We start from the raw sequence: 12,717 nt of genomic DNA on the forward strand, positions 1-12,717 counted from the left end.
GAGACCTTACAGTGAAATGCTTACTTAGGAACCCCTAACCAACAGTGCAGTTTTAAAAAAATATGGATAAAAAATAAGAGATAAAAGTAACAAGTAATTAAAGAGCAGCAGTAAAAATATAACAATATATACAGGGGGGTGCCGGTACAGAGTCAATGTGCGGGGGCACCGCTTAGTTGAGGTAGTATGTACATGTAGTTAATTAAAGTGACCACGCATAGATAACAACAGAGAGTGGCGGTGGTGTGGAGAGGGGAGGGGGGGCAATGTAAATAGTCTAGGTAGCCATTTGATTAGATGTTCAGGAATCTTATGGCTTGGGGGTAGAAGCTGTTTAGAAGCCTCTTGGACCTAGACTTGTCACTCCGGTACCGCTTACCGTGTGGTAGAAGAGAGCACAGTCTATGACTAGGGTGGCTGGAGTTTGACAATTTTTCGGGCCTTCCTCTGACACCGCCTGGTATAGAGGTCCTGGATAGCAGGAAGCTTAGCCCCAGTGATGTACTGGGCCGTACACACTACCCTCTGTAGTGCCTTGCAGTCGGAGGCCGAGCAGTTACCATACCAGGCAGTGATGCAACCACTCGATGGTGCAGCTGTAGAACCTTTTGAGGATCTGAGGACCAATGACAAATCTTTTCAGTCTCCTGAGGGGGAATAGGTTTTGTCGTGCTCGCTTTACGACTGTCATGGTGTGCTTGGACCATGTTCGTTTGTTGGTGATGTGGACACCAAGGAAGCTCTCAACCTGCTCCACTGCAGCCCCGTCGATGAGAATGGGGGCGTGCTCGGTCCTCTTTTTCCTGCAGTCCACAATCATCTCCTTTGTCTTGAGAGATCATAATGAATAACATCATAGGGACAGGAGGGACCTGATCCTAGATCAGCACTCTTACTCTGATGCTTCATGAATAGTTTACAGGCCCTGGTTCAAGATAACAGGAACTGCCAGCAGGTGTATGTGTAACAGGTGTCACTGTTGTATCCTAATAGTGTGTTTCTAATTTTAATCCTCCACATCCTGGGTGCGAAAAAATGTAGGCTACATGTACTTCTTTGGTGGTCAGTGCTCAGCTCCCCCGCGACCAAAACGCGCGTGACCACAGATCATTGTTGTTTCTACGGGTGACTATAAAGTCCAAACATGTTCCTGTTTGCCATCAAACGGCGATTTTACTAACGGGTTGTTTTCGTTCTTGCCGCAGAGCGCATCAAGTGGTTAATGTCAGGTGGTCTGACCCACCGTCGCTATTTTAATTGAGAGCTTTTCCAAAAATGACGGATGCAGAAATAACGTTTTTACCGGTGGGGCAGGATAATGAGAGATTCGGGAGTAACCTGCTCGACAATAAAAAGCTGACCCGCCTATACTGCATGAATGGCGGACATCATCTGCAGATTCTCCCGGATGGGACCGTGGAAGGCAAGAGGGACGAGAATGACATTCACAGTAAAAACAGAAATACTATAATATTTCAGTGGATTTTGTTTATCAAATGAACAAAAATACTACTGTATGTAAATAATACAAACATCTGTTATTAATTCGGCTATTATTTAGTTTATTGAATTGTTCATCCATTCAAGAAGTTTTGTATTTATCTGCATAATTAACTTTATATTCAACTGTAATACATTTATGTTGATGCATGCTGTAATGGTTTGCAAAAGTTCACAATCGACCTAAAATAATGGACATTTCCAGGCTGTTAAACTACAGTAAAGATAATCATCAGTCTCCCACACTAAGAATTTTCCATAATAATTGTATGGCTCAATATCAAGGACAGTGTGGGTGTGAATGACTGAAATCCGATCTGTATCGTGATCGGAATGTGTGGGATATATTTGGACTGTAACAACACAGCTGTTTATGCATGCGCTGTCTGAAAATATGCTGACAGAGAACACTTCAGAAATACTCTTGCAGATTTGCAGACAATGTTATAAGTAATACGTTACAGTTATTACACGCTCCCAGTTGCATAACATCTAGCATTCATACTGAGGCTATTGAGATGACCTTTTTCACAAAGCAAAGTCTCTGAATGTTGCACAATGACATGATAACCAAATCTCGACGACAACAAAGGTAGCTAACCCGTGTTTGAAATAGTAACCAAATTCCAGCATGCTTGTCTATGTCACTTAATTTCGGTTTGTCCTTCTAGTTTGTGTCTATTTGTTATCGTGTGGAATTTTATTTTTAAGCGTGGTTGGAATGCTTGTCTTGAACTTATTTTGTTAGTTTGTCCTCCTGTGTGTGGGGGGCTCTGTCTTTGTCAATCTGACGTTGCCTTGTACCCGTTCCTTAGCGGTCCTGCGGGTGAAATCTGTGGACCGTGGTGTGGTTGTCATCCAGGGGACAGAGGCAGGACGCTACTTGGCCATGAGCAGTGAAGGAAAGCTCTACAGTTCAGTGAGTATTAAACTGTCTGTATGACCCCGTTGTCATGATGACCTCTTCACCCTCCCTAACTAACCTAGCCATAAGTCACAGAAACAGTGCTGTTTTAACATTGGTGTCAACACATTCATTTAGGATACCCTCCCTAACTAACCTAGCCATAAGTCACAGAAACAGTGCTGTTTTAACATTGGTGTCAACACATTCATTTAGGATACCCTCCCTAACTAACCTAGCCATAAGTCACAGAAACAGTGCTGTTTTAACATTGGTGTCAACACATTCATTTAGGATACCCTCCCTAACTAACCTAGCCATAAGTCACAGAAACAGTGCTGTTTTAACATTGGTGTCAACACATTCATTTAGGATCGTGATAGGAAACATTCACAATTATTATCCTTCAAATAATTATTTTACATCATTCAAACTGTTTAGGACTACCTATAGCCTTTTAAAATGTAACCTTTATTTACCTAGGCTAGTCGGTTTCGAACAAATTCTTATTTACAATGACGGCCTACCCTGGCCAAACCCGGATGATGCTGGGCCAGTTGTGCGCCGCCCAATCACAGACAGATGTGATATAGCCTGGATTCAAACCAGGGACTGTAGTGACACCTCTTGCACTGAGATGCAGTGCCTTAGACCACTGCACCACTCGGGAGCCGACCCCCAGAACCTTACCAATCTGTTTTTGGATTACCTATAGCCTTTGACCACCCACAGGTAATCTAATCAACAATCAGCATATGTTTGTGATGACTGGCTTTCTGTCTCTCCCATATAGTCCATAGTAACTGATCAGTGTTATTTCCTGGAGAAGATTGAGGTGAACCACTACAACACCTACCAGGCCCAGAAGTACCAAGACAGGAGTTGGTACGTGGGACTGAAGAAGAACGGGAAACCCAAACTGGGCTCCAGAACCCACATAGGGCAGAAGGCCATCTTCTTCTTGCCACGGCGATTGGAGGGCACAGGGGAGTGAAGGGTGTAAAGCCAGGGGTGGATGTGAAATGGCCAAATGTAGTACACTATATTGGGAATAGGGTGCCATTTCAGACACATCCATTCCAAGGTGCTCAGTGGGAAATTGCAGGCAAACAGACAGGCTAATCAAACAGTATTTTACATGTAAACTAAGTACTGAAGCTTGTGTTACAGGTTATAACAGCAGTTATGCTTTCGCCGTACCTGTTATAGATGCTGTCATCTGTATAAACTATTATAAGCTATGTGATGGACATCTGACTGGTAGAATCATGCTAAAACTCAACCAAATTAAGCATTCCACTCCACACTATAACTGCAATCTACTTTATGCTGCTAACTAGACATCTAGAATGTATATCTTTGTTGATGACTGTTGCCCACTGTAGCTCAGTTGGTAGAGCAGGGTGTTTGCAACGCCAGGATAGCGGGTTCGATTCCTGGGACCAGCCGGACTTTAAAATTTATGCACACATTACTGTCATTCTTTTTAGATGTGTCTGCCAAATGGCATATATTTAAATGTAATATTGAATCATGACAACACCAATGATATGTAGCCTATATATGGAAATATGAGTAGTGTCTCTCACCAGGCAATTGTTATAGAAAGCTGATGGAAAATATCACATAATGTACATTGAAAACCATTTTTTAAACCTATGGGAACTGTAGCAGTTGGTGTCGTCATTGTGTCTTTCAACCACAAGGTGTCAGTGCTGCACAACATTTTACAAAAAGCCTTAAATCTCTGGCAAAGCCTGCACACAAAACCTGGACCAGAGATCAATCTTGCTTTTGAAAGTGACATTTATTAGACATGAAGCTTTTTTACAGTTTAAAACAATATCTCATAATAAAATCCCAAGGATGCGGCTGTACTATTTCACACAGAGGATCAGAGAGATGTGTGTCTAGGACTGGGTTTGGATTGTAGCTGTGCTGTACCAGTCCACATTAAGGGCGAAGCAAGAAATCTAAACAACTGGTTTAAAACAGACTGGCTGGCATACAGGGGGATGCAACAGAGCATGTTTGAGATCATTTGCAGTTAACAATATGCCAACAATTTCCTAAAGAGAAAGATCGACGAATACAATTGCTCGTCTTCTTACTAAATCGAATTAGTACGGTCACAGACCAGTCATAAATTGCCATATCGCCCCTATGACTAGTTATAAATTGCCATTTCACCCTTATGAAAGCTCTATACTCACTGAATAACTACAGGTACTACCATTTGGTCGTGTATTGTTGATTTCATTGGGAGGAACTCCCCGGCGTTTTATTAGAACGTTTCTAAAAAGTGCACCTGCTTACATTCTCTGATAGCATTATAGTTTTTCCATACGTAATGGTTCTTTTTCTACACAAAACTCTATGACTTGTACAACAAAAAAAACACTTTGGACAAAAATCTTTACCTTAAGATGTGCACATAGGATACCTTATGTTTGAGGTAGGTGTGCATATAAAAAGGTAGGATTATGTCTTATAGGAATAATTCATGACAAATTTTTAGCAACGAACTCTGCCCTCTACTGGCCAGAAATAAGGGCGATGCTTCATAGATGAAGCCAACAGGCATAGCGCATTATTACTTGTGATAAGCATGTATAAAATGCCAATGTTTTTATTACAAACTCAGAAATTGTAAAACCATACGTTAATATTCCCCCCATCTCATGACTACTATGAACATAAAGGTGGTACAAGTGCTTATGACAAGTGCTTATAATGCATTATGACTGCATCGTAATGCATTACACCTGTGGGCTTTGAATAAAGCATTAGTGAAATAAGACTGATCCCTTGAGGTGCAGATGCATGCTAGTACACTACCATCAAATGATATAAGGCATTACACATACATTACAGACTGAAAAATGTAAAATAGCACTAACATTCGCCACTAATGTACATACTATCATTATCCATTAATTACATTTTTTTCAAAATAAAACAAAACAATTGGTGTATTTAATTCCTGAATGTTACAAGAGTTGTAGTCATCAAGATGGTGTTTTTTTTTTCCCTCCATCCTGCCATGTCGTGATGCTTATCTGAGTAGTTTGGTTTTAGACTCCTGCTGAACAACCAGGATTCTCTATCCAGATTCGGGGACGTTTTGTTTATTCAAAAACCGGCTGTGAAAAGTAAACAGGAGATAAGTTAATGGTGGAGATCAGCATCTCTGTAGAGAAAGGCTGGTTTACTATGGACAGTGTTTGTTTATGGTATATTTACAGGTAACCAGACTACATTGGAAGGAAACTAGTGAGTGGAGAAAATCTATATGAGTTGATAGATTACTAATACTGGTATTTCTTAATAGAGGACCAGGCTTATGATTTGATAAGGTCGTATTCTGCTGTAACACAGGAATGTTGTGTGAATTAGGGCCCTTCACCTTCAGTAGATGAACAGGACTCTCGTTCGGGGCAGTGTGGCGTAAGTAGGGTCGGCCATTTTGCGAACCCGGGAGTAGTTGACGAACCCTCTGACGAACAGCATGAAGCCTGGAGAGTCACAAAAAAAAGACAACAGCATCCGTTCCGTGATTATCTTTCACACATTTCATACACATTAATTCATTCATCCAAATAAGAGCTCAGACTTAAGCTTCACTTACCTAAAGCCAGGAACACCCACCACAACCAGTACTGACCATCAAAGTAGCCGGGGAAGTAGGTGGAAAACTGGAAACGTTCAAAAGACAGTAAAATAACATTAGGGGGACCAGTCGTACACACAGTAGCATTCCAAAGCATTTAGGGCTGGGCTGGAACAAAAGCCTGAACTCCCCGTAGTACTGCAGGACCAGTGTAGTAAAGAACACCGAGGCGATGTGTGTTGATCTTACCCGGACTATGAGAACCCATTTGATGAGAGACAGGCCAAACCCAGAGATGGCGCCGTAGCGGCCGGCTGCAGAAGTGGTCAAACAGAAGGACAGGAAGAAACCGATCCAGTTGAACAGGAATGCCACTGGAGAGAGGAGAGGACAAATAACCAATCAATAAATCAATCATAGATCACCAATAAGAAGAGGCTCATCAGTTAACATGCTTGTCGTTCACCACACATAGACCATGAGGCTTTGTGAAAGATTATACAACAGCTTTTCTAATTGCACAAAATTCCACTTTATGAACCGGTTGGACAAGTCCCTGGCTTGGCTTATGACAGTCCCTGGCGTGGCTTAAGACAGTCCCTGGCGTGGCTTAAGACAGTCCCTGGCTCGGCTCAAGACAGTCCCTGGCTCGGCTCGGCTCAAGACAGTCCCTGGCTCGGCTCGGCTCAAGACAGTCCCTGGCTCGGCTCGGCTCAAGACAGTCCCTGGCTCGGCTCGGCTCAAGACAGTCCCTGGCTCGGCTCGGCTCAAGACAGTCCCTGGCTCGGCTCGGCTCAAGACAGTCCCTGGCTCGGCTCGGCTCAGGACAGTCCCTGGCTCGGCTCGGCTCAGGACAGTCCCTGGCTCGGCTCAGGACAGTCCCTGGCTCGGCTCAGGACAGTCCCTGGCTCGGCTCAGGACAGTCCCTGGCTCGGCTCAGGACAGTCCCTGGCTCGGCTCAGGACAGTCCCTGGCTCGGCTCATGACAGTCCCTGGCTCGGCTCATGACAGTCCCTGGCTCGGCTTATGACAGTCCCTGGCTAGGCTCATGACAGTCCCTGGCTCGGCTCATGACAGTCCCTGGCTCGGCTCATGACAGTCCCTGGCTCGGCTCATGACAGTCCCTGGCTCGGCTCATGACAGTCCCTGGCTAGGCTCATGACAGTCCCTGGCTCGGCTCAGGACAGTCCCTGGCTCGGCTCATGACAGTCCCTGGCTCGGCTCATGACAGTCCCTGGCTCGGCTCATGACAGTCCCTGGCTCGGCTCATGACAGTCCCTGGCTAGGCTCATGACAGTCCCTGGCTCGGCTTATGACAGTCCCTGGCTCGGCTTAATGTCGTTGCTTTGTTTAGTGTACCCATGACCCCACGAGATGCAGACAGACATCGTCTGTCCAGAACAACAACTACACTGTACAGGAAACAGAGAGAAGACTTACTGAAGAAGGTGAGCATAAAGATGCCATCATTCCCTATGCGCAGCTGGTCAGCATCGTCAAAGTCATCCTCCTGACAGGAGAAAAAGGAAATGTTTTGGTTGTCAGACACGTTCCAAAGATGATGGTCAAAATGTGTTTATTTAGGATGCAGGCTCTCACAATGATAAATACTAGGGAATCTGGAGTTATCAACGCCTGAACAATGAATGAATGAAAACCGCTGTGAAAGGAGGACAGACATACCACGACCCTGCCAGGGACCAGAGGGACACCGGTCTCCGCTTTGGTCCTCTCTGCTTCATCATAGGAGGGCAGTGTGGTAGCCACGTTGTAGGACGGGGGGTTGGGGAACCTGCCTGCATCCTCCTTGTAGTCGAAGAACGCTGCAGGGGAAAAGGTGCAGAACACGTGACGCAGCACATTACGGTTGGCTAGTAGCAAGGTGAATGTTGGGAGCTCACTAAAAACACCAGTTTGACACTGTAGCCTTTTCTTTTCAGCACTAGAATAACTATATTACAATATTACATTCCTGACTTGCATCTGAATCCGACCTCAACCCCATATGAGATGAGTCAATATATTGCAAGTTACTGTGTGTAGTGCTATGGATGGACAGAGGCCAATTACCTGCATTGGCAGCTGAGATGCTGCTGTAGGGGGGAGGGGCATCCAGGACAGCTGCTGGCTCCTCCTGAGGGGGTTGAGCTGCTGCTGGCTCCTCCTCATTCACCAGCTGGATGCAACACACACACACACACACACAGTGGGATGATGCTGATGTTGCACTATTCTGGCCGTCAGACAAATGTGGGATACACATAAGGCAATTCTAGGTCTTGTGGCATATTTTGGTTAAACTATCCTCAATTCAATGGAATTGCAACCCTCTGCATGCACAGTGCATTCTTCCATCACATGTACAGCTGATTCTCATGATCTTGCACACTAATGAGATGCTATTGAGCCCACACTACTACACTGTCTGAGACAAGGACTACATGCTTTCTGCTAAGTTTTCATTACAATACCAGGTGGGCTGAATATATTTTATACGACATACGTGATTTTTTTGTTAAATAGTAGCCTACAACAAAGTGTGTTTAAATAATTTCTAACTTAACAATTTCTGCTAGTTAGTTTTTGCTACCATGTGGGTTTTACATGGCTTGAGCCTGCTAACTGAGTAGTGTTAATTCACCTGTTTCCATACATGTTTCATCATTTTTTTTCAATTATCTTACAAAGGAGTTGTTTAACCTAACGGCTTAACTATTTATCTGTACATGGAGTTGTATTTTTTTACCATTTCTTTTCTAATCTTGACAGGAAAACTTTCTGATATGTGGAGACATTTCACTGCAGCTAATTTAGAAGGAAAAGCTGTATACATTTGCAAATACTGTGCCAAATCATATGTGAAGAATGCAACAAAGATTTCTGAATGTTTTTTGCCCAGCATACACCCCTCCAACCAGACATGATTTATCTACTCATTTGCTGTTTGCTGGATGCAGAGTTCAACAGAGTTCAAGTGAAGGTCAAGCAAATCATAGCGACAGCAGACTGTATTGCAATCATCTCTGATGGGTGGTTGAATGTTTGTGGGCAAGGAATAATTAACTACATCATCTCCGTCCCTCAACCAGTACTCTAAAAAAACACAGAAAAGAGACAGACACACCAGTCTCTACATTACAGGTGAGCTGAAGGCAGCCATCAATGACCTTGGACCACAGAAGGTATTTGCACTGCTGACAGACAATGCTGCGAACATGAAGGCTGCTTGGTCTAAAGTGGAGGAGTCCTACCCTCACATCACACCCATTGGCTGTGCTGCCCATGCATTGAATCTGCTCCTCAAGGACATCATGGCACTGAAAACAATGGATACATTCTACAAGAGAGCCAAGGAAAATGGTCAGGTATATGAAGGGTCATCAGCAGCAGCAATCTACCTCACCAAGCAAAGTGAGAAGAATAAGAGCACCACGTTGAAGCTTCCCAGCAACACCCGTTGAGATGGTGTTGTCATCATGTTTAACAGTCTCCTGGAAGGGAAGGAGTCTCTCCAAGAAATGGCCATATCACAGTCTACCGATATGGACAGCCCCATCAAGAGGATCCTCCTGGATGATGTATTTTGGAAGAGAGTGGTAAGCATCCTGAAACTCCTGAAACTTATAGCAGTAGCCATTGCACGGATTGAGGGAGACAATGGCATCCTGTCTGATGATTAGACTCTGCTTGCAGATGTAAGAGAAGAAATCCGTACGGCCCTGCCCACTTCACTGTTGCTCCAAACAGAGGAAACTGTAGTTCTGAAATACATCAAAAAGTGTGAAGACTTCTGCCTGAAGCCCATACACCCTGCAGCGTACATGTTGGACCCCAAGTATGCTGGCAAGAGCATCCTGTCTGGTGCAGAGATCAACAAGGCCTATGGTGTCATCACTACCGTGTCTCGCCACCTTGGCCTGGATGAGGCCAAGGTTCTTGGCAGTCTGGCGAAGTACATTTCCAAGCAAGGGCTTTGGCATGGAGATGCAATATGGCAGTCGTGCCAACATATCTCATCAGCCACCTGGTAGAAGGGACTTTGTGGATCTGAGGCTCTTTCCCCTGTTGCCTCCATCATCCTCCAGACCTTGTTTGGGAACACACACACACACACCAAAGCACGCCACAGGCTGACCAATACAAGGGCTGGATTTTTTTTTGACCATCCGTGCAAACTTGAGGCTTTTTGAGCCTGACAAGCCATCCTCAACAAGGTCAGAAAGTGACAGTGAAGATGAGGTGGACATTGAGGAGGTTCAGGGACAAGACATGGAAGCCTGAGGGGAAGCCCACCAAAGCTTTAGTTTCTAGACTTCCGTTTTACAGATGTATGTTGAAAACGATTTTGGGAGATGCGATGGATCATTCAATATTCCCTTTCTTTTGTTGTTCAGTGAAATCACCCCGTGTGAAGAGTCAACTCATTTAATTCAGGTTCAATTCGTAACTGAAATTATTTTATTTTTCTATTGGAATAATTTTATAATTTGCAATTATGTCTACTTATGATGAGGTTAAAGGTTTATGTTTCTGTCTCCATATGATATGGAAAGAATATCCATTACAAAAAACATCTCCATTTAAATGGCATTAATATTCATTTACATATATTTCTGTTAATTCCCACAAAGTTTCCACCTCTGAATATTCCCCAAAATGTGCAACCCTAAACATGATATTTGAAGGACTACCTCATTTCTGTGCCCCACACATACAATTATCTTTAGGGTCCCTTATTCGAGCAGTGAATTTCAAACACAGATTCAACCACAAAGACCAGGGAGGTTTTCCAATGTCTCACAAAGAAGGGTACCTATTGGTAAATGGTTAAAAACAAAAACATTAAAAAACTAAATAAAATAAAAAAGAGGCATTGAATATCCCTTTGAACATGGTGAAGTTATTAACTACACTTTGGATGGTGTATCAATACACCCAGTCATTAAAGGTGCAGGCGTCTTTCCTAACTCAGTTGCCGGAGAGGAAGGAAACCATGAGGGTAATGGTGACTTTAAAACAGTTACAGAGTTTAATGGCTGTGATAGGAGAAAACTGAGTATGGATCAACATTGTAGTTACTCTACAATACTTACCTAATTGACAGAGTGAAAAGAAAGCATAAACAATATTCTAAAACATGCCTCCTGTTTGCAATAAGGCACTAAAGTAGGGCTAAAACTGGAATAAAAAAAATGGCAAAGAAATTAATTTTATGTCCTGAAAACAAAGCATTATGTTTGGGGCAAATCCAACAACACATCACTGAGTACCTCTTCGTTTTTTCAAGCATGGTGGTGGCTACATCATGTTATGGGTTTACTTGTCATCAGCAAGAACTAAGGTGTATTTTTATGATAAAAAGAAACAGAATAGAGCTAAGCAAAATCCTAGAGGAAAACCTGTTTCAGTCTGCTTTCCAACAAACCCTTGGAGACAAATTCACTTTTCTGTAGGACAATAACCTAAAGCACATGGCCAAATATACACTGGAGTTGCTTATTAACATGACAACATTGAATGTTACCAGGTGGCCTATTTGACAGTTTTGAATCTGCTAGTAAATATATGGCAAGACTTGAAAATGGCTGTCTAGCAATGAGCTTGAAGAATTAAAAAAATATTAATGGTCAAATATTGTACAATCCAGATTTGGAAAGGTCTTAGAGACTTCTCTAGAAAGACTTACAGCTGTACTCACTGCCAAAGGTGAATATAACATGTATTGACTCAGGGGGTTGAATAATAATCAAATATTTTTTTTATTTTTTTTTACAAATGTTGCAAGTATTTTATGTAGATCATTGACAACAAAATGTGGGACAATTACGGGGTGTGAATACTTTCTGAAGGCACTGGATACGTTTTTGGTTGTTGAATCAATTAGACCATTGCTTGTCTCGAAACAATCTTATTTCAGAATATTTAGGCGAGTTAGCTGGCTAACTAATTGATCCTGCTTTGTGGTATACCTCTGTGGCATTAGCAGATTGGTTGTCGACACCTATCAATGAATGTAGGCCTGCTAGTAGCGTGTTCTTGTGCAATCTTGATATATTTTATCATCACTACTATGATTAAGGTAGCTAGCAAGGTATCTAGTTAAACTAGATACTATATATAGTTAAACTAGATACTGGTAGGTATTTAACTATGTTAGCGGCAACACTATTTTCCACGGATTAGCCTGTCCACGGCCTATTAGGGTGGGACATGTCAACAGTTAGGTCGTCATAACAAATGGGCCTGTGGCCCGTCCCCCTGTAGTTAGTTAAATGAGTCATACTAACTAGCTAACTACACTTAACCACCATAAACGAGGTAGCAAGCGAACGTGTTAACCGTAACTGTCAAGTTAAAACGTTGAAGACACAAATGAGCAACAACGTTAGAAAAACTGGGCCCAAAGTCACAACGACGTTTCGTTTTCCAATGCTGTCTAGTTGAGCCGTAAGCGAATTTTATTGGTTATAATAAAAAATAAAACTTACCTCCTGATATCTAACGTTGCTGATTTGCTCGGCCATTCCTGGATGGACGTTGAGTGTTTGAGAATGATCACTTGTTTGGCAAACTGAGCTGAATCTAATATTGATACGCTAAGATTGAAAGTAGCACAGCTCCGCCATCTCCCCTTCCTTCCAGGTCTGGTGTGTTGTTCCGCCCCTTGCACTGTCACGTGACCCCGCCGAACCGTCAGCATAAT

At 43.0% G+C, this 12,717-nt stretch overlaps 2 protein-coding genes across 2 annotated transcripts; one reads left to right on the forward strand and one right to left on the reverse strand.

Annotated features, from left to right (window-relative positions):
• Window positions 1–1,152: 1,152 nt before the first annotated feature.
• Window positions 1,153–4,072, forward strand: LOC139366532 (putative fibroblast growth factor 1). The gene is made up of 3 exons (XM_071104138.1): window positions 1,153–1,450; window positions 2,316–2,419; window positions 3,198–4,072. The coding sequence occupies exons 1-3, from the start codon at window positions 1,276–1,278 to the stop codon at window positions 3,396–3,398; spliced, it is 480 nt and encodes a 159-aa protein (XP_070960239.1). The 5' UTR covers window positions 1,153–1,275; the 3' UTR covers window positions 3,399–4,072.
• A 120-nt stretch (window positions 4,073–4,192) lies between these two features.
• On the reverse strand, window positions 4,193–12,689 carry LOC139366531 (NEDD4 family-interacting protein 1-like). Its single transcript, XM_071104137.1, has 8 exons — window positions 12,503–12,689; window positions 8,085–8,190; window positions 7,698–7,837; window positions 7,455–7,524; window positions 6,264–6,388; window positions 6,033–6,099; window positions 5,811–5,919; window positions 4,193–5,547 (listed from the first exon to the last, which is right to left on the reverse strand). The coding sequence occupies exons 1-7, from the start codon at window positions 12,536–12,538 to the stop codon at window positions 5,813–5,815; spliced, it is 651 nt and encodes a 216-aa protein (XP_070960238.1). The 5' UTR covers window positions 12,539–12,689; the 3' UTR covers window positions 4,193–5,547; window positions 5,811–5,812.
• Window positions 12,690–12,717: the final 28 nt, after the last annotated feature.

This window comes from Oncorhynchus clarkii, chromosome 14 (genome assembly GCF_045791955.1).
Source record: "Oncorhynchus clarkii lewisi isolate Uvic-CL-2024 chromosome 14, UVic_Ocla_1.0, whole genome shotgun sequence".
In the NCBI taxonomy this organism is placed as follows: domain Eukaryota; kingdom Metazoa; phylum Chordata; class Actinopteri; order Salmoniformes; family Salmonidae; genus Oncorhynchus; species Oncorhynchus clarkii.